Consider the following 24,279-nt stretch of genomic DNA (forward strand, 5'->3'; position numbering starts at 1 on the left):
TTTTCTGCTCATCAAGCCTGCATTTATTTGATCAAAAATACAGAAAAAAAAATGTAATATTGTGATATATTATTACAATTTAAAATAATTGTTTTTAAATTTATTTTACTTTAAATTATCATTTATTTCTGTGATGCAAAGCTGAATTTTTAGGATCATTATCACATGATCCTTTAGAAATCATTCTAATATGATGATTCATTATCAAAGTTGGAAACAGTTCTGCTGCTTAATATTTTTTCAGAACTTGTGATACTTTTTTTAGGATACTTTGATGAATAAAAAGAAAAAAAAAGAAAAAAAAGCTATGTTTTTAAAATATAAATATTTTGTAATAATATACACTACTGGTCAGTAATTTGGGGTCAGTAATTTTTTTTCTTTCTTTTTTTTTAAAATAAAATCAATACTTTTATTCAGCAAGGATGTGTTAAATTGATAAAAAGTGATAGTTAAGAAAATATATTATTAGAATATATATTATTAGAATGTTTTTTATTTTGAATAAGATGCAGTTCTTTTTAACCCTTTTATTCATCAAATATATTAGACAGCAGAACTGTTTCCAACAACACTCATAATAAATCAGAATATTAGAATGATTTCTAAATGATCATGTGATAGACTGGATGTTACATGTGACACTGAAGGCTGGAGTAATGATGCTGAAAATTCAGCTTTGCATCACAGGAATAAAAAATTTTTTTTAAAGTATATTCAAATAGAAAACTATTATTTTAAGTTGTAATAATATTTCACAATATTACAGTTTTTTTCTGTATTTTTGATCAAATAAATGCAGGCTTGATGAGCAGAAAAGACTTCTTTCAAAAACATTAAAAATAGTAATGTTTCCAAACTTTTGACCTGTTCTGTGTGTATGTGTGTGTATATATATATATATATATATATATATATATATATATATATATATATATATATATATATATATATATATATATATATATATATATATATAAAATAATTATTATTAGCAAAGTTAGTCAAACAAACTAAATTACACCTTAAACACTATTTAATCTGACCTGAAGTTTCGTACAAGTTCCTTGGTGAGTCTTCAGCAGTAGCGTGTCCCCCAGGCTCCACAGTGTCTCCAGGGTCTCCAAGCCCCAGGGGAACTTATAGAGGACTTTAACACCATGAGATGCCCCTTCTTTCAGTTCCTCATCCACCACATTGCACATATCGAAGTCAGAAGGACCTAAAGCAAACTGCAGAAGGTGTTCAAGAAGGTCCATCCTTGCACTAAACCCATGTTCCTTAAAAATTTTTATGATTGTACAGTGGACGACCTATATGGTTTTTAATCACCAATGATCTTATGAAGGATGGTATCCAATTTATACATCAGTGTTCTATAATCCTTATCCTATTATACATATTTTCATGAAAAAATGAAACATATGAATAAAAAAAGAAAGTAAGCCAGTCATCAACATTGCAATCTGCAACCTGTTAAGTCTGTGAACTGAGAATGCCATTTTCTCAAATAAAATCCTGGCAAAGGTGCAGTCACATACATAAAATGTCAGTGACATTTCATGGGCATAAAAAAATTAATTGTCTAACGTCAATAGAATAGCGCTGTTTAATAATGCACAGCCCACACAGAAGTCATTTTCAAAGCAAGCAGTTTTTTGTTGGTCAGTGAGGTCACCAACTTAAAAATGAGCAAAATCTGTGTGGGGAAAATAAAACATATTTAACCTGTCTGAAAAGAAAGAGAAAATATTTAATTTTCTCTGTTTTGTGTCACTAATGAGCATGAACAAAAGAAAAAATTATCTGAGGTAGACATTTATCGTAGAGGATTGCAGTGATTGTCTTTATAGATTTTATAGTCTACAATAAATGTAATAACTTGTGATAAATTTAATAAATTGTGAACCCAACTGTTACAGACCATCTGTTTCAAGATGTAACAAAGTATGCTAAATTTTTGTAAGATAAATATCCATATTTCAAATGTAATAAACACTTTTTTTCCTCACTTCCGTTGACTGTGCTTAGTGGAAGACATTCAGACAGATAACATAGGACGTATGCGTCGTGCACACGCCTCTGAGAAGGGCAGGAGCAAAGGAAACAAAGTTTCCTTACTTTAGCAAAGGAAAATCAGTCTCCTCTTGGCTTATATCAAAATCCTGCGACATTTTTCTTTACAAATCCTTGTTTTGAGCTTCTAATTCATGAACGATGATTAGTTTTGTCTCTGTGCATGACATTTAGCAGAAGTGAGAGAAAAAAAATATTACGTTACTTAGAACATCCAAGCAACCATATAGCAACACCCCAGCAACCACCCAGAATAACACCCAGCAACCATGTATTTATCTCTATCTACTCTAAATGTTTAAATAGGAGCATGTCAAGCCAACAAAGTTTTTCTTTCAAATGTTCCAATCTAGTTAATTAAGATTAAAGACTTACTCTGCTGTTTTCATAATCAGAGTCTTATTGATTTAATTTTTTGTCAAACGGCAAAAAGGTCTAAGATATGTGTGTTCACATTCAATGCGACCCTGGTAGATCTGGTCAGTTCTCATCTATCAATGTTAGGAAGTCACATGACTATTTTCAATTTGTAAAAAAGCTTGTCCTGAAGGCCCCAATATACTTCAAACTAAATCGAAGAACAAAATATGACAATGTTTTGAGTTCGTTTCGGCAGTTCGAAACAGCTGACCAAAGCGAACTTTCTGGGGGAGTTCGTTTAGGCTCCTGAACACCTTTGAGCTTCCATTGGTCTGTGGCAATTACGCAATTGGTGGGTGTGTTCTGAAACTCTGCCTTCTTTGACATGCAATTTTTTTTCCTGGGTCATTTCTCATTCAACTGAAGGCAGGCGGCAAGAGAACAAAGTCTCCAAGTCACTAGCAACATAAATGCACTGTGTTGAATAGCTGAGCTGCCGCAGATATATCCGCACCTGTACGATCGCTCATGGAGAGACTTTAAAGATTCAGAGAAAGCATTTAATTCCTAGAAAAAATATGCAACGAAGCTTGGTACCGACGACCCGGAGTTATCCAAAAAGGGACTTAGAGAAACATCAGATGCAAGTTTTCCAAAGCCATGAAAAGAATGAAAGGAAAGAGTAAAGACAAAAGGTAGCAAGTACCAAATACATGTTTCAAATACTGGTGCTGCTGCTGTTGTTCTTTCAATAAGTTTAAAAGTTATACAATAAATGAAATGCCACAAGAACATACAATCATAAACCTTTGTTCTCATCAAATCATGACATCACAAAATATAAAAAGGTGTAATAATTTATTCAGTTTAATAAAATAAGTGAACACTAATAAAATAAAGTAACAAACTGACTCCAATATTTTTTTCCAAACCATCCAAAAACACACACACAACAATCAAAACACAACTAAAGTGAAAGTCGTGACATTTGTCAAGTATGGTAACCCATACTCGAAATTGGTGCTCTGCATTTAACCCATCCAAGTGCACACACACAGCAGTGAGAAGTGAACACACACCCGGAGCAGTGGGCAGCTATATCCAGTGCCCGGGGAGCAACTGGGGGTTCAGTGCCTTGCTCAAGGGCACTTCAGCCATGGGTATTGAGGGTGGAAGAGAGTGCTGTTCATTCACTCCCTCCCACCTACAACTCCTGCCAGCACCGAGACTCGAACCTGCGACATTCTGGTTACAAGTCCAAATCTCTAACCATTAGGCCACAGCTGCCCCAGGGACTAAAGATTAAGGACTAATTGTGGAAATGGAAAGGTTCTTTTGTATTGCAAACTTGACTCTGAACTACTGCTAATCATTATTCTTTTGTCTATAATAGGACCATCGGTACCAGTCTCACTCCTAGATACACCATCATTGAATCTTTAAAGCCCGATATACTTCAAACTAAGTTTGTTTTCATTCTTCGTTTGGGGACAAAAAAAGAGGTTCGAAAAGGCTGAGCGACGGTATACTGTTTTCGAACATTCCGACACCCCAGTGCTGCTGGATGCGGGGTGTAGATTAATGTAAACATGATTCATGACTCTTGCGACAACAATGAAATAATGAAGTATAATAATGAATAATGATTAGCAGCAATTCAGAGTCAAGTATCATGTTTGCAATACAGTAGAACCATAATCAGTCCTTTATGGGAAGTGTGAATGTCCCATAGTCTGTAAAACTTTAGCTTGATGTGGAAAAAAAAATATTGGAGTAAGTTTCTTTATTTTATTAGTGTTCATTTATTGTATTAAACTGGATAAATTTTTACACCTTTTTATATTTTATGTGGTGTCATGATTTACTTTTGATAAAAACTAAGGTTTATTATTGTATGTTCTTTGGCATTTAATTTATTGTATAACTACACTTTAAATTCGCTTATTGAAAGAACAACAGCAGCAGCAGTATGGTGTAACATTTATTTGAAACACATGTATTTGGTACTTGCTACCTTATATCTTTACTCTTTCCTTTCATTCTTTTCGTGGCTTTGGAAAACTTGTCTCGGATGTTTCTTTACGTCGCTTTTTGCATAACTCTGGGTCGTCGACACCAAGCTTCGTTGCAATTTCTTTCTAGGAATTAAATGCTTTCTCTGAATCTTTAAAGTCTCTCCGCGAGCTAACGTACAGGTGTGGATATATCTGTGCCAGCTCAGCTATTCGACACTCTAGTGTATTCATGTTGCTAGTGATTAGGCCGGAGATATTGTTTTCTTGCCTGGCCTCCGTTGAAGGAGAAATGAACCAGGAAGAAAAAAAAATTGAAAAAATTGCACGTCAAAGAAGGTGGAGTTTCAGAACACACCCACCGATTATGTAACCACCACTGACCAATGAAAGCTCAAAGGTGTTTAGGAGATGAAACGAACTCCCCCAGAAAGTTCATTTTGGTCAGCTGTTTCGAACTGCCGAAACGAACTCAAAACGAACTTCATTTCAGCCTGATTTTGTTCAAAATGATGTCATATCAGTTCATTCTACGATTTCGTTTGAAGTATATCTTTATTGTGTTAAGGGCATACACATGAGTGTCACAAGTCATGTTTACATTAATCTACACCCCACCTCCAGCAGCGCGGGGGTGTTGGAAAGTTTGCAAATAGTATATCGTCAGCTCAGCCTTTTCAAACTTCTTTTTGCCGCCAAACGAAGAACGAAAATGAACTCCATTTGAAGTATATCGGGGCCTTGACAGCAAGCAAGTCTCTGTTAAATGAAGGAGTGCTGCTGCATACATACGCGTAAAACAGATGAGCACAAATAAATAAGAGTGTAATAATTCTATAAAATATACATTACATAATAGTTGTTAGAGGTTCCGTGTTAAAAAATCTACATATGGCACAAATAACTATTTTGTTTTTAGAGAGCAGAAATCGTACATAGACTAATGTACTGGGGTAAATCAAATGTAATATAATGTTCAGATGTGAAAAATTTGTTTTTCTGACAACTTAAAAACATTTAATCTGTGATTTTGGTTTATTTATTTTAATTTATGTGTGCGCGCATGTTCTGTGAGACTTTCCTCCCTATTCACATGTGGAACCATCATGCTTTTTAGCCAATAAGATTTGAGCTTACAAATAACCTATAAAACTGCTAAGAGTGTGACTCAAGGAACACTTCTTGACACATCTTTTGTGACACCATGTCGGCACAATCAGCTACACAAGAGCAAATATAACCCATTATAACATTATAATCAATAATGCAACCTACACTGGATGAGCGGCATAGACAGATGCCCCTTTCTGTTTCTGAAGTACTCCACGTTGGTGTGTCCAGGCACATGTGACAGGACGCAATGGCTTGAAGCTTGCTACACAAGATATGTCAAAAAAAATGTTCTGTAGCACAAATGCATACATCAGCAGTACTACTGTTAGCGCTACAAAATATGACATGGCGCAACACATCCAGGGTAGACAGTATTATTTAATGCAATAAGTTCTATTTGCTTTTAAAGTAGCACACTGCTGCTGATGATGATTTGCAATTGCAAACTCAATCTATTCATAAACTTCAAAACTGTGCACACTTCTATATCTGTGAATAGTGTTTTGCATTTGTGAAACATTTTATCAATGTATTGTTTTATTTTATGCATGTCAACAAGTATTTGTGCATGTGAATATGGCTGGCATGTTTGCATTATATTTTGTGCATGTATTAATTTATATTATTATGACTCCATACTAAGCTTATATGTACTAATTTTGCCACATAAGAAAATCACGAGTGGTCATCAATGTGCTTTGGTACTTTGACTGTTCTGAATTTTGACAGGTACTGTTCAGCAGGCAATGGAGAGATCCCCTCTTGGAGTTTGATAAAATTAATAATGATATTTTTCTTTCTAGGCAATATTTCATACCTCAGCAATATTTTTATAAACTTTGCCCTCCCCAGACACATCTTTCTTTTCTCACTAAACTAAAATTTACATGTATGGTTTTTGCTAAAGCATTTTTTTTGGAGAGTGCCTTAAATTAAGTATATTTGGGTCAACTATACCTTTATCCAAATCCAATGTATTGTTACCTATTGCTGGGGTCTAACTGGGGCCCAGGTCAGGAAGCAGACAGACTGGCTAAACCGACCGTCTGCTAGCTGCCTCCAGTCACAGAAGTCAGTTAATTATCAACACATAGAGACTCTTTCACCTAGATATCACACTATAGAGACTGTGTCTGTTCCCCGGGGCTAGAAAATACAAAAAACGTCCAAAACCAATTTAAGAGCAACAATTTAATTGAGGTTCAACAAAAAAAAAAAACAGATGCAATACGAATAAACAAATGATAAAGCTTGGCTTATTGAATATCAGGTCCCTTTCTACGAAAGCACTTTTTGTATATAATATGATCACTGATCATAATCTAGATGCACTCTGTTTGACAGAAACCTGGCTAAAAAACTGATGATTACATTATTTTAAATGAGTCTACACCCCAAGATTACTGTTATAAACATGAGCCACGCCCAAAAGGTTAAAAGGGGGAGGTGTTTGCTTCAATTTATAACAATGTTTTCAGGATTTCTCAGAGGGCAGGCTTCAAGTATAACTCGTTTGAAGTATTGGTGCTTAATATAACATTATCCAGAGAAACAAATGTTAATGATAAATCCCCTGTGATGTTTGTACTGGCTACTGTATAGAGGGCAACAGGGCACCATACAGAGTTTGCTGATTTTACATCCGAGTTAGTGCTGGCTGCAGATAAAGCTTTAATTGTTGGTGATTTTATGCAAGACAACATTCAGTTTTGGTTTTACTTTTCTTAATTTGTGCTTTAACAGAAAACATTAGCTTTGCTGTTACTTTGGTGTTGCTAATAATGTTCCATCAAATTTGTGTTTAAAATTAATTTCGTTTTGTGAGAACTGTTGAGGAAAATAATTGAACCCAATTTTAAGTTCATCATGGTGAAGTTGGACATTATGGAGGTGATTGTAAGAATGATAAATGCATGTTGATGTCAATGTCTTGAATAAACTATGCCTATTTCCGATGTTTATGTTTCTTTTTGGCATTATCGCCTGGGTAGACACATTTCATTATGGTACGTTTAATTTCCTTAATTATAACAATTGCAGTGTTGTTTTTAGACTTGCAGTCAAGCTGTAACGTATTTGATATTTATCATGTATGACAAAATAATGCAGGGATTAAAAACGACTTCTGAACAAAAACATCATTCCTTTCTGGTAGACTAGTTCAGTCTCTTTTGGCCCATTTTTAATTAAATAAAAATAACTACTTTATTTATTTAGAAGCAGGGTAATTTAAGTTTCATTTTTGTATTGTCATTTTTATAATATGTATTTTATCAATCAAAATACAACACCCACAATATAATATTCATTGTTGGGCTACCGAAACTCTGAACACTTGCATGTTAAGGGGCGAGCTGAGAAGCCTACTAATGTCTTCATCCGTTTGCAACAAAACTTTATAGTTTTGTTGCAAATGAATTAAGAATTTATAGTGCTATTAGGGGTGGGCGATATGAGCTAAAATTCGTATCACAATATTTTACACTGTCCAGGAAATAACGATATTATATTGCCATATGAGAAAAAGAATTACAGGCAACCTTATATAACTAGAAAAAGTGAGAGACTGGACACAGACCTGAAAAGTCTTTTTTATTGTGCCATTTTATTTTCGCAAAAAGTTCAAATGTGCAACATGAGGTAGGACTGCATGAATTAAATTAAATATTGTGTGTTTGAGTTGGCCAGTGGTTCCCAAACTTTTTCTGTTGGGCCCCCCTTTTATTAAAAATACAGTAAATACTGTAATCCTACTGAATCCTTACTGAAATCCTATTGTCACTTGCATAATAATTTGGAACGCAGTGTATGTACAGTTAAGCAGATGAGCCCACAACCCACAAAGCTTCACCAAACCATTTTTTTTCTCCAAAAGTGCCTTTGTTTTAGGTTTGATATTCACTGCATTTTCGCCTAGGCTGCTTTAGGGACCGTCTGCAAATTTACCTCACAGTACAAAATGAAGACCAATAATTTATTCAAATGAATGTTTACAGTATATGAATAATTTACTCAAACTGACTTAATATATATTGCCAATAACTCTCCTTAGACACTATGTTCCCTAAGTATGTACACTACACAAATATTTTTAAAGAAAAAATTACAGTAATTCACTAAAATGGGGTTTTCCGTGTTCCAAATGCTGTATGTTACTAGTTACCAGACTGACTTACTAAAGTTGACATTTTGCCAATATCTTCCTCACTGTATATACAGTATATAATTATTCTTAAGAAATTATTGTAATTCACAAAGTTTTTTATGTTCCAAAGGTTGTAGTACATTCCTAGTGACTAGACTGATTTACTATAGGCGAAATTTTGCTAATACCTCCCTTACTGTACATAAAGTACATCAATATTTTATACTACAACCTTTGGAACATGAAAAATCCCTTCTAGGGTCCTACAGATTTTTTTGTTTTACATAATTGTGTATGGTACAAACAGTAAGGGAGATATCGGCAGAATTTCACATGAAGTCAGTCTTGTAACAAGCAACGTACAACAACCAATGGAACATGAAAAACCCTTTTTGTGAATTTCTGTAGTTTTTTTTAAAAGATATTTGTGTACTGTACATACTGTAAGGGAGATATTGGCAAAATCGAACCTGTAGTAAGTTATTCTTTTATCTAGCAACATACTGCAACCCTTGGAACATGAAAAAAACTTTTCAATGTATCTTTTATATGTAAATAATTGTGTACTGTACAGATATGAAGGGAGGTATTGTCAAAATCTCACCTGTAGTAAGTCACTATGAACAATACGAGCTTTACAATTTGACAGTGTGTTGTGATAGCGCGTCAACACTTTCTCTGGTTTAAAAAATCAGAAACAATACAACCCAGTCGGTGGAATTGTCAGACAGTCCCTAATGTGACACCTAGTCAACACTTCCTCTTTAAAAAATTTGCAGCAACAATACACCTAGGCTTCACTGTATATAGTTTGCATAATCACCAATAAAGTGTATTGTGAAATCTGAGGTCTTATATCACTGTATTAGTTCACTGAGGCGCGTTACGCGTCATTGGGGAATCCTGGAGTGTGACATACGAGGGTAACCCCAGTATTACAGCACAGCGTCACACACTGATACAAAGTTACGGAAACTAAGCCACCGAAAGCAATATATGTCTTCTACAGAAGTAATTTTGGTTCTGTAAATCAGCGTTGGGTAAAATAGCATTATAATCTTCTTTGTGGTAGAGAAAGCTGCTTACATTTAGGCTATGGGAAACAGCGAAGATGTTGAATTAAACACACACAAATAGCTTTTCCACAGGTTTATACTGGTCCCGACAATCAAAGCTTCTACTTAGCGCTTGATCTATTTCTGCAAATCAGTTTTTGTGAATGAATGACTCAATCCACCTGTTGCTTTGGTCTTCATCAACCAAGCCACCTGCTGGTGAGCGACTGACAGCAGATGAAGATCATGCATTGGTGCTCTACTACTATTCCTGCAGCTCCCAGATGTGCAATGCCGAATTTTCACCACTGAATTTGTGGAAGTGAATTTGGAAAGTGAAATAAAATGGACCGAAATTTGCCAGTTGAATATTATACATCGTATTTTTTAAACAGATTGAATATTTTGGAAGTGAATATTAATTATAAAATTTTTAATTATGAAAATGTTGAAATATTCAAAGCTTAAATAAATAACTGTTAAATTTCAGAACCTAAAAATGCAAGCCCTAGAAATTCAAGGCATTAAAATGCAAGCACTGTTAATGTAATGCATTATTTTATAAGTTAGTGCTATTCGACATGCTTTTTTGTTTCAAATACATATGGCATTATTTTTCTTCCATATGCGCAGCACAGAAAACAGCACGCGAGTGCAGAAGTGAGTTCTATTCAGGAATGCTCCGATCCGATATTTGTATCGGGTATCGGCGTCGATATTGAATAAAATTCTAAAATTCTAAAATTCTAGATCAAGTATCAGTGACAACTGGTCCGATCTGACATCAAATTCCTACAAGGCGTTTTAAAAGTTTACGGAGACGTTGGCTGTGCTGGGCGCAGCGTGTGACATCATGCACTAGCAACGTGCTCTGCTGCACGCAGGTAAACAAGCTAGCATATGGAGCATAGAGCAGCTAACAGCATGGAGCGAGCTAAAACATCCTCGGTTTGGAAGTATTTTCAACAGCTATGCCAACAAGTTCCACCGCTGTTTGCAACATATGCAAAGTAAATGTTCCAAGGGTGGGTGATAAAAGTTCAAATTTTAATACTACATATTTAATGAAGCATCTGCAGAGATTTCATCCCAAAGAACACACCGAGTTCAATGAGCTGACTAAACAAAAACGAGACGGTACGAAGCAGCTAACTTTGGAGGAGACTAATGAAAGAATTCAGAAATTTCGACCAAATAGTGTGAAAGCTGCTAAAATCACTAAAATGATACTGAATTTCATTGTTCTGGATGGGCCCCCGCTGTCCGTCATTGGGAACAAGGGCTTCAGACTCTTAATAAACCACCTGAAGCCCCGGTATGACATGGTGAAATGAAAATATCTATCCGAGACGGCTCAACCGGAACTTTACTAAAGAGTGTGCAAACACATATCCAAAGAGATATCAGAAGATCCGAATGTCAAATCGATGTGTTTCACCACAGACATCTGGATCTCCGACGTGTCCCCTGTGTCTCTTTTAAGTTTAACTGTACACTAGTTGGACGTGCATTTTGTGCCACAAAGTGCCATGTTAAATGCAACACCCTTTCGTGGGTCATAGACCAGCGACGCGATTGCAGCTGCATTAAAGGAAATGCTTGACAAATGGAAAATTCCGCTCAGCAAAGTCCACGTTATTCTTAGAGACAATGCCAGCAACATGAAAAGAGCAATGAACATCATGGGAGTGCGCAGTTTAGGCTGCGTTGCTCATACAATGCAGCTTGTTTTAAATGAGGGACTTCTCTCACAACGCAGCGTGAGTGATGCCATTGCAGGTGGGAGACACATTTTGGGCATTTTAAACATTCTCCTCTTGCATATTTCCGGCTGCAAGATATCCAGCTCGAGATGAACATTGAACCAAAACGCCTCCAGCAAGACGTGAGAACAAGGTGGAATAGCAACTATTTCATAATAGAGAGTCTGCTGGAACGAAAGCAAGCCCTGTCTGCCTATGGTGCTGACCATGACCTACCCACAACACTCACGGCAAACCAGTGGAACTTGCTTGAAAAAACAAAGACCTGCCTTGAACCATTTGAGGAGTTTACTAGGAAGGTGAGTTCTGTCACTGCCTCTGCTGCTGATGTTATCCCAAGTGTCACTGTTCTCAAACGTGTCCTCTCCATGGAAACCGAGGCTGACTCTAGGATAAAAACCATGAAAAAGCCCCTCCTAGAGGCCATCGACAAACGCTTCAGCACAGTGGAAAATGAACCTCTTTATGCAATTTCAACACTGCTGGACCCGAGATACAAAGACAGGTAAGACTATGAAAAATCAATAATTATATATATATATATATATTCCAAAGTCGTGTGTGTTTAACTGACAAAAGTAACTTTATCATGACAATATTTATTGAGCTGCATCTTTCTCACTCTGTGTGAAATATACACTGTGACTGCAAATTTAAACGTAAGAAAATCTGTAAAATGTAAGAAAATGAATGTGAGAGAACAAATATTAAACATTGTACACTTAATTTTACATATGTAACTTGTATTTCAGATTTGGTCAGGATAAATGTGGTATATCTTTGATGTACTACGTGACTTATGTATGTCTTTTTTTCAGATTCTTTACCAGTGCAGAGTCTGCAAAGCATGGAAAAGATGCACTGGCCAAAGAACTGGAGGAAGACTTGAGGACCACCTCAAGATGTGGCATCAGAGATTCTGGAGCCACCAGAAAAAGCCTCCTGGGCAGAAGCAGTAGCAGCTCCTTGCAGAAGTAAGAGCAGCAGTAGCTTCATGAAAGAATTTGACAAAATTCGGGAGGAGTGTGAGGAAGCTGGTGGTGCAGCAAGCTGCTCTAGCACTGCTGTCCAAATGCATGGCTTTTTTTACAGATGAAACAATCCCTGTCTCACACGACCCATACAAATACTGGGGAGTCAACCACCAGCGATTTTCTGGCCTTGCTGTTGCTGCCTTGAAATACCTCTGTGCACCCTGCACTAGCGTAGAAAGTGAAAGGCTCTTCAGTACAGTTTCCTCTATCCATGAAGAGAAGTGAAACAGACTCACAGCTGAAAGAGTAGAAAATGCTTACTTTCCTAAGCAAGAACCTGCCACTGATGCTTAAGACTGAGCTTGAAATGCTAAATTGTTAAACGGGATGTTAAATTCTGTTTGTACTAAAGCATTAGTTGACTCCTGTTAATGAATGTCTACCAAGTCAGTAAAACTATTGCTTTTTCCTTTGTTTAACATACACTTGATTCTGATTTCTATTTGCACTGACCAAACTATTAAAAATTGATTTTTGTTTAGTTTTACTTGTGCAGTTTTACCAAACAAGGGAAGCTAGTGTTTTACTCATTTGCTTCTGCGTTGGATGTAAAATTTTATTTGCACTAAAGCATTGCAAAGAGCTGACTCCTGTTTATTTTGAATATCTACCAAGATCCAAGCTTTTTTGCTCTTTCAGCTGATTTTTTGTTTATTGTACATTCTATTTGTACTAAGGAAACCATTATAAGGAGATTTTGTTCCTATTTATTTGTACACGTTTACCAAGCTAGTAAAGCTGTTGTTTTATCCAGCTGCTTTTGTATTGGATGTTACATTCCTATTTGCACTTTAATTTTGAATGTTAAGTGAAAGCTATTGAAGCTGTTGTTTTACACAGCTTTTTTGTATTGGATGTTATATTCCTATTTGCACTTTAATTTTGAATGTTAAGTGCAAGCTAGTGGACTTTTATTAACACATTTTGCACTGGTACTGGTTTAATAAATAATTCACAAAATTTGTGTTTGTTATTTTGTTTTAAAAGGTTAGAAATTTTTTGTTTAAGTCAAGCCTGATGCCTTGCACAGTGATGCATACTGTTTATTAAGTAATTCAGCACTTTTAATATTTTACTTTAGTATCGGATCGGTACTCTGTATCGGCCAATACTGAATCTCTGGTATTGGAATTGGTATCAGAAACAAAAAAGGCGGATCGGAGCATCCCTAGTTCTATTTCATCTTCTTGCAGTTGAATCTTTTGAAATCACAAAAAAATGCACATACAGAAATAAAGAAGCAGAATCGAAATACAATTTTATAACAAGTAATTTGATTCCTGACCTTACGCATCTGATCTGATTTCCGAAATTGTAACAGCTACTAAATTATTTCATTCTTGCATGCAAAAAGACCTGTATGACGACTATGGGGTTATGTAAAATATTTTTTTGCAACTAGGTTTATCATTTGTCTTTTTTTTCCTGATAATGTCGATAATCGTTTGTTACCTGACTGCTGACATCGACATTGCGATACTTATGAGACATCGTCGATATGCGATAATATCATCATATCGCCCAACCCTACTACACAGGATGAATTTAGTGGGCAGCTGGCTTATGTTAGGCTTAGACCTTGGCATGTTTTTAGTCAATTTGCTATTGTCCAGATTAATTTGTTTATTTTGTTTATTTATCTATATTTAGTTCAAATGTATATCTTAACTTGAAACAGACATTTATTACATTATAGCTGTAACAGTCCGTCAGTTCTAAAAATTTTTATATTTTGCTGCATACATGTTCAGTTCTTACAGCAGGTCTATAACAGTAAATTTCACAAGTAATACACAAACGTTTATCAGAGTACACTATAAAAGGTCATCATATGAATTTGTAAACATTTTTTCCTACTTGCTCTAACAATTTAAATGACTTAATTTATCAGACTTATTTTTATTTTACTTAATATTAAATTATTTCATTAATATTAAATAATATTATTTGTTTAGTATAAATAATAAAAACAGTTCATGTATATGTTGCATGAAGTGCCTTTTATTTTGTTAGGTTAGTGGAGAGGCAGAATTAACATTAAGTGACATGGTATCTAACGTAAGGAAGCCACTGGCACATGCCAGTATGCACAAGGGGCACATCCGGTGACAATTCCGGGTTTTCACTGACATTTGTCAGTGGAGAGTGGCATATGCCACTGACACTTGTGACATGTGCCAATGGATTGTGTCAGTGTCACTGAAATTGTCGTGGAACATGTCACCATATGTTGTGGCAGTACACGTATTTACAAGTTAGTATTTTTTTCCCAAACGTGTTTTAGGCTATTTGAGTGGTATGTGCCACTGAATGTTGTGTAATACCAGTGCTATTGTATGTTGCTGATCACGCAAATTGTCTATTCTAGGAAACCAAAAAGTATCACTGAATGTGCCGCTGAGCATAGTGGCATGTGCCAATGGTTTCAGATGCCATGTCACTTAATGTTAATACCGCTACTGGGTTAGTGGCATGGCACTCTAGTAGTCAGTGCCTATTTCACCCTTGTTCATGCTTTCATACCTTCCTCCACCACTGCAGTCTTTGATGAGCCCAGTAGTCCATCCACTGTGAAGAAGTCCGAGGAGAACAGAACCAAACTAAAGATGACTCAGTTACCTCAAATGAGCTAATGGAGATTAATGAAAAAGTTTTCAGTCACGAGAGGCAAAACATTTAGGTATTTACTAATTTACATTACTTCATCTTGGACATTAGATTGGGGCCAGTAAAAAAGTCAATCATATAACACAGCTGATAAAACAAAAGACTCACCAACCAGATGAATGTCTGAGTTGACTATCAGAATGATGGCACAGACCTGTCTCTGCCAATCCAAAGGGCAATGTCCTATTCACAAGCTCCAAAGCCTGAATATACTGCTGCAAAGCACCTTGAGGGACAAAAATAAATAAAATTAAAGCTGCAAGCAGCGATGAACGGGCCCTCGCACCCGGGCTCACCGCCAGCGGGTGGCTTTTGTAAAACAGCGAACGGCGAGATTTATGCGTTTAATGTGGTAAATATAAGAGAAATATGTCAAAGTAATTTATATGTGCCAATCTTCCTGCTGCCAGCTGGTGGCGCTATGACTATAACTGGATTTTGGCATGTACATTTCTTCAGTCCAGCACTTTTATCAAGCATATGAAATTTAGTGCATATTGAACATCGAATGTTTGCGTTAGTATAAAGCATGTGGTGTCCTATTGCCAACAGGTGGCGCTATGATTATAACTGAATATCGGCCTTTAGATATCTTCAGGCCATGACTCTTTCCAAATATTTGAAGTTTGGTGCAGATTGGACATTGCATGTTTAAGTTAGTGTAAAACAAGCCATTTCTTGTTGCCAGCAGGTGGCGCTATGATTAAAGTGGAATAATGACCTTCAGATGTGTTCAGGCCAAGACTCTTTTCGAACATGTGAAAGTTTGGGGAAGATCGGACGTCTTATGCCTGAGTTACAACAACTTCTATTCCCATGGCAAGACATCGAACTTAGTCACGGCGCCATGGCCACACCCCTTAAATGAAGACTCAAGATGTTCACAATTTAACATCACAAAGGCCTTTAGATTAGACTGACCAAAAAAAGTATAAAGTGTCATAAAATTTCTCGGGGTAGTTTGTTACAGCGTAAAACATGTCACTTCCTGTTGCCAGTAGGTGGCGCTGTAACGATAACTGAATATGGGCATGTAGATATGTTCAGGTCAGGAGTCTTATCAAACATGTGAAGTTTGGGGCAGATTGGACATTGTATGTCTGAGTTATAGCAACTTCCTGTTCTCATGGCGAAACATCGAAATTTGTAGGGCCGCCACAGACACGCCCTTCAACGAAACCTTAAGATCTTCGCAATTTAACATCGCAAAGGCCTTTAGATTAGGCATACCAAGTTTGGTGTTGATCTGAATAAATCTCTAGGAGGAGTTCGTTAAAATACAAGGCATACAAATGACAAAAATGATGCAAAATTTGCTCATAAAATTAAAAATAACCGACTTCCTGTTGGGTTTCGGATATTGCTCCAAGAGTCTTTTTTGTAGGTACTGATGCTTTACATACGTGTGCCAATTTTCGTGCATGTACGTGAAACACAGCTCGAGGGCTGTTGATTTTTTTTACGATAGGTGGCGCTGTCGAGCCATTTCGCCACACCCTCTTCTGAAACCTATATCAGACGTAAATTTTCACCAGGTCTGACGCGTGTGCAAAGTTTCAGGACTTTTCGAGCATGTTTAGGCCCTCAAAAATGCGATTCATTTTGGAGAAGAAGAAGAAGAAGAAGAAGAAGAAGAAGAAGAAGAAGAATAAACGAAGCAGATACAAGAGGGTCCTCACACCATCGGTGCTCGGGCCCTAATAAAATTCCTAGATGGTCAGAGCCGTCGCATGCACATGGTATGCTACTGTAATTATAAACAAATGAATAGCGGCAAATGGTCTGCACTCACCCTGCAGGAGACTCGTCCGAACAGACACACTTGCTTTCATAAGTGTTTGAATCTTTTGAGATGCTTCTTTTTTACTTAAACTCTCTTGGTGGAGGATTTCTTGAAGATCCCCTACATTAACAATCCTGACAGATTCCTCACACATTCTACTTTGCACTGAAGTAGTGATACCAAACACATATGCTCTTGAACGTACTGCTGAAGTCCACTGTTCAATAATGTTTTTCTTCAGTTCTGTTCCTAAAGGCCCATATGTACAGGTTCTAGTGTGGAAAGCTTCAGGAGAAATGTAATAACGGTCAGCGCAAAGTTGCATTAGAAGACTGGTTTTGTCACAGCTGTCATCACTAGTATTGTACCTAGCTATATTCCGCTGATACCGAGGCAGCTTTTCGCCTAAAAGCTGGAGACGCCTTCTGATGCAGTTAAGGAACATTTTCATAAAGGGTTCAATCGCTAGCAGTTGGAAGGTATAAATGAAAAGACAGCAACATCATATATTATCCAAATTAAACGTCGCATGAGATGAGCGGTATTGTTTTCACGCAATGAACTCCGTAATAACTTTTATGTCTGTTCAGCGAGCACGTTCAAACGATTCTACTACGGCCTTTGGCATCTAGCTTCCTGGTGCACTACCGCCACCTGTTCGTCTTTTGAGATTTGTGGTAGGCTAGACGCACACATCAGAAACGATTGATGCCCTTCTTGTCCAGTAGCCCCTTCTCGTCGTCGTCGTCTTCTTCTTCTTCGTGCTTATTGGCGGTTCGCATTCTTTTCCAGAGCATTACCGCCATCTACTGTAGGCAATGGATCAGAGACTTAAATCCTCACTATAGTGGCTAGTTGGGAGTGATGCCCTTCATGTTGCTGCGTGTTTCAGCTCCTCCATGAAAAGCCCAATTCCCTTCCACCCACGCTAATTATAATAATTAAAAAAAAATAAAAAATTATTCCTATATTCTATGAATTAACTTGGTTGCCTTCAGAAATTGTATTAATATACTATATCCTCCTACCGGATTCAGAATATCCTCTAATGCTACCAGTTGATCACCTACCTTCTTCTGCATTTCTCCCATTAATGTCTTTCTTTCTTCTCCATATTTACTACAGTCTATAATTACATGTTCCACTGTTTCTCTTACTCCACACTTGTCACACATACCATTAGGATGTTTTCCTATTAAATGCATTGTTGAGTTCAGACCTGTATGCCCTAATCTCAATCTTGATATAATGCAATCCTCTTTCCTTTTCCTACTCGAACTCCTTACCCTTCCTACCAGTGGTTGAATTGAATGAAGCAGTCTTCCTTTACTTTCATTGTCCCAATAATTTTGCCATTTTTTTTAATCTCCCTTTTAATGATTGATTTGATTTCTTCTTTATGATTTCTTGATTTCTTTTTTTGATTTTTCTTTTGCCATGGCTTGCTTTGCTAATTTGTCAGCTTCTTCATTCCCTAACACTCCAGTGTGTGCTGGATTCTTCTTCTTCTTCTTCTTCTTCTTCTTCTTCTTCTTCTTCTTCTTGTATTTATAATGGCGTGTCAAAAAAAACTTAAAATACACATACCCCCCCCCCTCTGCTCTAGAGTGTACAACAAAAACATACTCAAAAAAAAAACAACAAAAAAAAAATGATATATATAAAACATTAAGGAAACCAGTGAATAAATTAATACAATAAACCCCAAGCAGTTAAAATCTTTTCATTAAACCAGTTTCTTTCAAAAAAGTAAACAAAGCTTTATCTGATCTCCAACTTTAAATAGATTTTTAAGATTTAATGTGTTCAGTCCATATTTCTTTAATTCCTCTCTTAATTTTATCCTTTGATTTTCATATTTGACACATTGGCTAATCACATGTTCCGCTGATTCTTCTTCTATTCCACACTCACACATACCTGATGGATGTTTTTTTTTCTCTTCTTCTTCTTCTTCTTCTTCTTCTTTCATTTTTTTTTTTTTTTATTTTTTTTTTTATTGAAATCTATCCAGTACAGACATAACAATTTAAACATAATCATTTGAACATGACAGTTTAAGATGGCTTGCGGACAGAGTCAAACACAAAAGACGCTTAAGAGAAGCGAGAAAATTACAAGAGATAGAGATAGATTAACACAGTGAGAAGAAAAAAAAACAAAACAAAAACAAAGGAAACCCAGGAGAGAGCTAGGGATTTTTTAGCATTTCGAGATCATCTATCGTTGTACATAGTTTCACAGCATTCTTTCCTTTCATGTGTTTCAGAGATGAAAAGTTACAGTACAATTCTTTGTGAAAAGCAAAAAATTTGGGAATGGATTTCATAAATCTGTTCTTATGTATGAAGAATTTTCCAAGTATTACTATGGAGTTGATCAACATATTGTGACAGTTATCTTTGACAATAAAACCATATAAAACATTTTCTTTCTTTAAAACAGGAACAGGCAGATATTTAGACAACCAATGGAATAAATCAATCCAGAGGGCATTGATGTAAATACAATCATAGAACATATGATCTGTTGTTTCTGCGTTATTGGTACAAAACACACAGTTCTTACAGTCAAAACCAAATCTCTTAGAAAGAAACTCAGAAGATGGATAGATTCCATTTAGGACCTTGTAGTGCACTTCCTTAACCTTTGGCACAATTGGAAATTTAAAGAAAAAGGATCTTAAACATTCAGCGTCTTTTTTGGAAAAAAAAACCTGGAGATTGAGTTGTAAGATCTAGAGAACGGGTACAGTTCTTTGTTAAATATTTGTCTAATATCGAGGTTACTTATTTTACCTTCAAACAAATTACTCCCTTGTACCAAAAGTGAAGGAAGCTTTGGAGTCGAACAGTCTCGATGCCGGTGAGATATCATTAAAAGAACTTGCTTAGGTATTGCATTAAAAACTTTTTTATATTGCTGTTTGTCTATAATATTAAATTTAGCACAAAAATATCCTCGAATGAGAGTAAGTTGCCATTACAGTCCAGTAAATGAGAAACAGACCAAATGCCTTTATCTAACCAGTTTTGTATAAACAGAGATTTACGATTATGTAAAATATACCTGCAGTTCCAAATTGGGATATTGTGGGGACTAAAATTATGTTTGTATATCATTTTCCAATAAAAACAGAGTTTGATAATGAAATGAAGAGATTTTATAGGGAAGTATCTTGAGGTCATAGTCACAACTAAGGAGAAATTTGATGCCACCAAGTTTCATAAAGATATTGTTGGGAATGTGAAACCAAATTTGTGTTTTTTTATTTAGAAATTGTTTTAACCAGTTGATTTTGATTGTACCATCAATGCATTCAAAATCAATTGCCTTAACCCCGCCTTCTTCATAGTTCCTAATCATTGTACTCTTTTTTATATAATGCGTTTTACCTTTCCAGATGTAGTTAAAGTTTGCTTGGTTTATAGCTTTAATTGCTTCCTTGGGAACTGACAAAGATTGGGCTGGGTAGATGAAGCGAGAGATGGTTTCAGTTTTTGTAAGTAATGTTCACCCGATAATAGATAGATCTCTCTAAGACCAAGAGTTGAGATGAACTTTACATTTTTCCAAGTTCCCCCAGATATTGAGTTTGGTTAATTGATTCACGTCCTTTGTAATTTGTATGCCTAGATACTTAACTGTTGTTTTCACAGGGATGGAATGAATAACTGAGAGATTACAATCATGAATAGGTAGAAGTTCACATTTATTGAGATTCAATTTTAGCCCAGACGCTTTTGAAAAGGAACTTATTGTTTCAAGGATTTTTGGGAGTTGGTCGCTATTTTCCATAAATATGGCTGTATCATCAGCAAGTTGGCTAATTGTCAGTTGTTGATCAAATATTGTTAGTTTTTTAAAATCTGAATTTTTAATAAGAATGGATAACATCTCGGCTGCAATAATAAATAACAGTGGGGATATAGGACATCCCTGCTTAATACCTTTTTGAATCGGGAATCTTGGGGAAGTTCCTTACGGCAGAAGGACTGAGCTATTTATATCTTTGTAAATTAATTTGACTATGTTTATAAATAGTTCCCCAAATCCTAAGAGCTCTAATGTCCGAAACATAAATCTGTGTTCGATCGAGTCAAAAGCTTTAAAAAAAATCCAGAAAAAGAATTAGGCTCTTGTCTTCTATTAGGTAATTATAGTCAAGTAAGTCAAGTATAAGTCGTATATTATTATGTATTGAACATCCTCTGATGAAGCCTGATTGTGTATCTGACACGATGTCCTCGATCCCCACTCTAAGTCTGTTTGCAAAAATATGAGTCAAGAGTTTGTAATCGTTATTAAGAAGAGTTATGGGACGTAGATTGTCAATTATCTTTGAGTTTTTGCCAGGTTTTGGAATAAGGGTGATAATTCCTTGCTTCATTGTTGTTGGTAAAATTAATGTATTACATATTTCTTTTAGCAAATTTAGTAAGAGATCTTTTAGGTTATCCCAGAAATGCTTGTAAAAGTTGCTTGTTAAACCGTCTGAGCCTGGGGATTTATCCAGTTTTAGACAGTTTAGGGCTTTTTCCACCTCTTCCATTTTAATTTCAGCATCACAGATAATCTTAAAACAATCATCAATTTTAGGGATCTGTTCAGAGATTTTATTAAAAAAAGCTTCAGCATCGACCTTCAAATAAGAAGAGGAATATAAATTACTATAAAACTGAAAAACTGCTCTGGAGATCTTATCAAGGTCAGTACATTCTTGGTTGTTATCAGCGTTTTTACCGCATTTCGTTCCTGCCTTCTCTTCTCTAGACGACAGAAATATGCTGTGCTCTTTTCTCCTTCTTCCATCCATTTTGCTCGAGAACGGATATAAGCCCCTTTAGCTTTATTAACATAAATGCTGTCCAGTGAGGAATGCAGCGTCGTTAATTTTTGCTTATCATCTTCATTTATCAGATGTTTATTGTAAATACTATTGATTTCCTTTACAATATGCATTTCTTTTTGTTTACTGTCTCTACTTAAAGTTTTACCAAACGAGATGGAAATTTGATGAATTTTATATTTCAGATATTCCCATTTGGCTCTATAGCTCATGAATGATGGATCCATATTTATATCATTAATAGTTCTTTTAATTTCTTGACAAAAGGGATCAAAATTAAGGAGGTTTGAGTTGAATTTCCAATATCCAAGCGCATATTTGATGGAGTTACATTAATTTTAACTAGACAGTGGTCTGTAAGTGGTGCAGCCGAGATTGTACAGTTTATTTCAGAGTCAGGACTAATATCTGACACAAGCCAGTAGTCTAGTCTAGATTTAATTGTTCCATCTGGTTTAAACCAAGTAAATATTTGAGTGTCTGGATTTAGATAGCGCCAAATATCTATCAGTTTGAGTGAGTTACAAAGTTCCAACAAAGCTGTATTGTAGTGATAATTTTGAAATCTTGTAGGGTACCTGTCAAGCCATTCATCCATTACTACGTTAAAATCTCCTCCCATAAAGATATCATAGTCTACATAATTTTTGGATAAGTCTTTTACAGTATTAGTTAGATCTATTAGAAGATTTTTGTTCTGGTTGTGGTTGTTATAACCGTAAATATTCCCTAGGATAAGAATTCTATCGCCCGTCTCAAAAACACAAATTATCCAATGACCTAGCGGGTCCTTCTTAGTAGCAGTCACTTTCCCTGGAAAGTTGTTCAGGAGTATGGCAACACCTGCTGACCTGTTTGAACCATGACTAAACAGTATCTTATCTCCCCATTGATTTGACCAAAATTTTTCATCTGTCTCAATGCTGTGAGTTTCTTGAACAAAATAAGCTTGTGCTTTTTCACTTTTTAAATACAAAAATGTTGCTTTATAGAGTCTCTTAAACCCCTAGCATTAAGTGTTACAAAAGAGAGGTTAGAATTAAATAAAGACATAACAAAAACTAAAAGGATGAAGGAAAGAATATCTTGAAAAAGAAGAAAGGTTGTAGAACGTAGGTTTGTTAGTTGTAACTAACGAGTTGTGATAGGCCCCTAACAAATTTTGGTATTAATCAACATCAGATATCAAACTTTGAATCAGTAATAAGTATCTTAGAAACCGGAAACATAAGCAGTTTTATTAATGAACTTAAAGGAATATAATAGACTGCCGGTAAAGTTTACTTCTTCTAAAAGAGGGAGCCTGAAACAGGCATGCAAAATTAAAGTAAATAATCTCAATCTGCATAAAACTGCACAACCATTAATATGTGGTAGAACCTTGAACATTTAACATCAGTAAAGTTTTTTTTTTTTTTATAAGTATATAAAATTGTATTTCAAGTATTGAATGTAAACATATTTGCCTGAGTGATCAGATATAAGAGCTATCAGAATCAACCTCAGGTATCAACAAGAACCCTTTTACCATCAATAAAACCCATGTGGCCTCTGTAGTAGATGCTCTTCCCAGCTGAACGGGCTTGCTCCATCTTTGGCCACACCGCTGCTCGAGCCTCTCTGTCTGCTTTACAAAAGTCCTGCTTGAAACGAATCCCAGCTTCCTTGCAGAACTTAGAGTTTTTAGTCAGTCTCCAGATTTCATCCCTCTGATGTCTCATCACGAACTGGATGATCACTTGGCGATGACCCCTTTCTTCTCTTTTCCCGAGCCGATGAACACTGTCAATAACCGTTTCCATGGAAGCGGCCCACTGTGGTGCGATCTCTGACAGGATGCTAATGATTTCTTGACAGATCTGTTCATTTTCCTTTTCTTTAAGACCTTGTATCTTAAGGTTCCATCGCCGCTTATATCTTTCCATCTCTGTAACTCTTTCCGTTAGTTCTTTATTTTCTCAGATAAGCTGTGGCATTTCTTTCTCAACTGCTTTTAATTGCGCTTTGCACTCCTTAATTTCAGCGGCATTAATTTCTGCTAGCTTGGCAACACTGGCTACCATAACAGTGGTCTCTCGTAACTGTTCTCCAAATGTGTCCATTTTCATTGTTAGCTTTTCAAATGCCTCAACAAGGGCACTTGGGTGTTCCTTTGGTTCTTGCGAGGCTTTAATCTTGTTGCGAGGAACAGAAGATTTTGTTGGAGTCGGAGGGTGGTCTTTCCTCTTACCGTAGCTGCTTCCTGAAGTTTCCATTGGTGTGTAATCGTGGTCAGAAACGTTGACTTGAGCAGAGGTTGCCGTTAGCTTAGCTTCGCTTTTCTTGCTTGACATATCTCGGTCGGGTTGACAAAAAAGTAAAGCAGCTGCTTGGCTTTTCTCAAAAAAAGATGCTGGTGTTAAAGGTTATTATATGATAGCAA

The 24,279-nt window shown here is 36.0% G+C and overlaps 1 protein-coding gene across 6 annotated transcripts in view; it reads right to left on the reverse strand.

Annotated features, from left to right (window-relative positions):
- Positions 1-17,966, reverse strand: part of polg2 (polymerase (DNA directed), gamma 2, accessory subunit) — a 34,902-nt gene extending 16,936 nt beyond the window's left edge. For 4 of the 6 annotated variants that reach the window (XR_006160244.1, XR_006160245.1, XM_042758173.1 and 1 more), the window contains exons 1-4: positions 17,018-17,966; positions 15,334-15,451; positions 15,082-15,187; positions 1,047-1,232 (exon numbers count right to left, since the gene is read on the reverse strand). Coding sequence is in view for 4 of the 6 variants with exons in the window: in XM_042758173.1 (XP_042614107.1) it covers positions 1,047-1,232; positions 15,082-15,187; positions 15,334-15,451; positions 17,018-17,459 (852 nt within the window). In the remaining 2 variants the exon portion in view is untranslated. The remainder of the gene's footprint in view (positions 1-1,046; positions 1,233-15,081; positions 15,188-15,333; positions 15,452-17,017) is intronic. The other 2 variants (XM_042758172.1, XM_042758171.1) reach the window with 2 other exon arrangements.
- Between the last annotated feature and the right edge of the window lie 6,313 nt (positions 17,967-24,279).

This window comes from Cyprinus carpio, chromosome A6 (assembly GCF_018340385.1).
Source record: "Cyprinus carpio isolate SPL01 chromosome A6, ASM1834038v1, whole genome shotgun sequence".
NCBI lineage: Eukaryota > Metazoa > Chordata > Actinopteri > Cypriniformes > Cyprinidae > Cyprinus > Cyprinus carpio.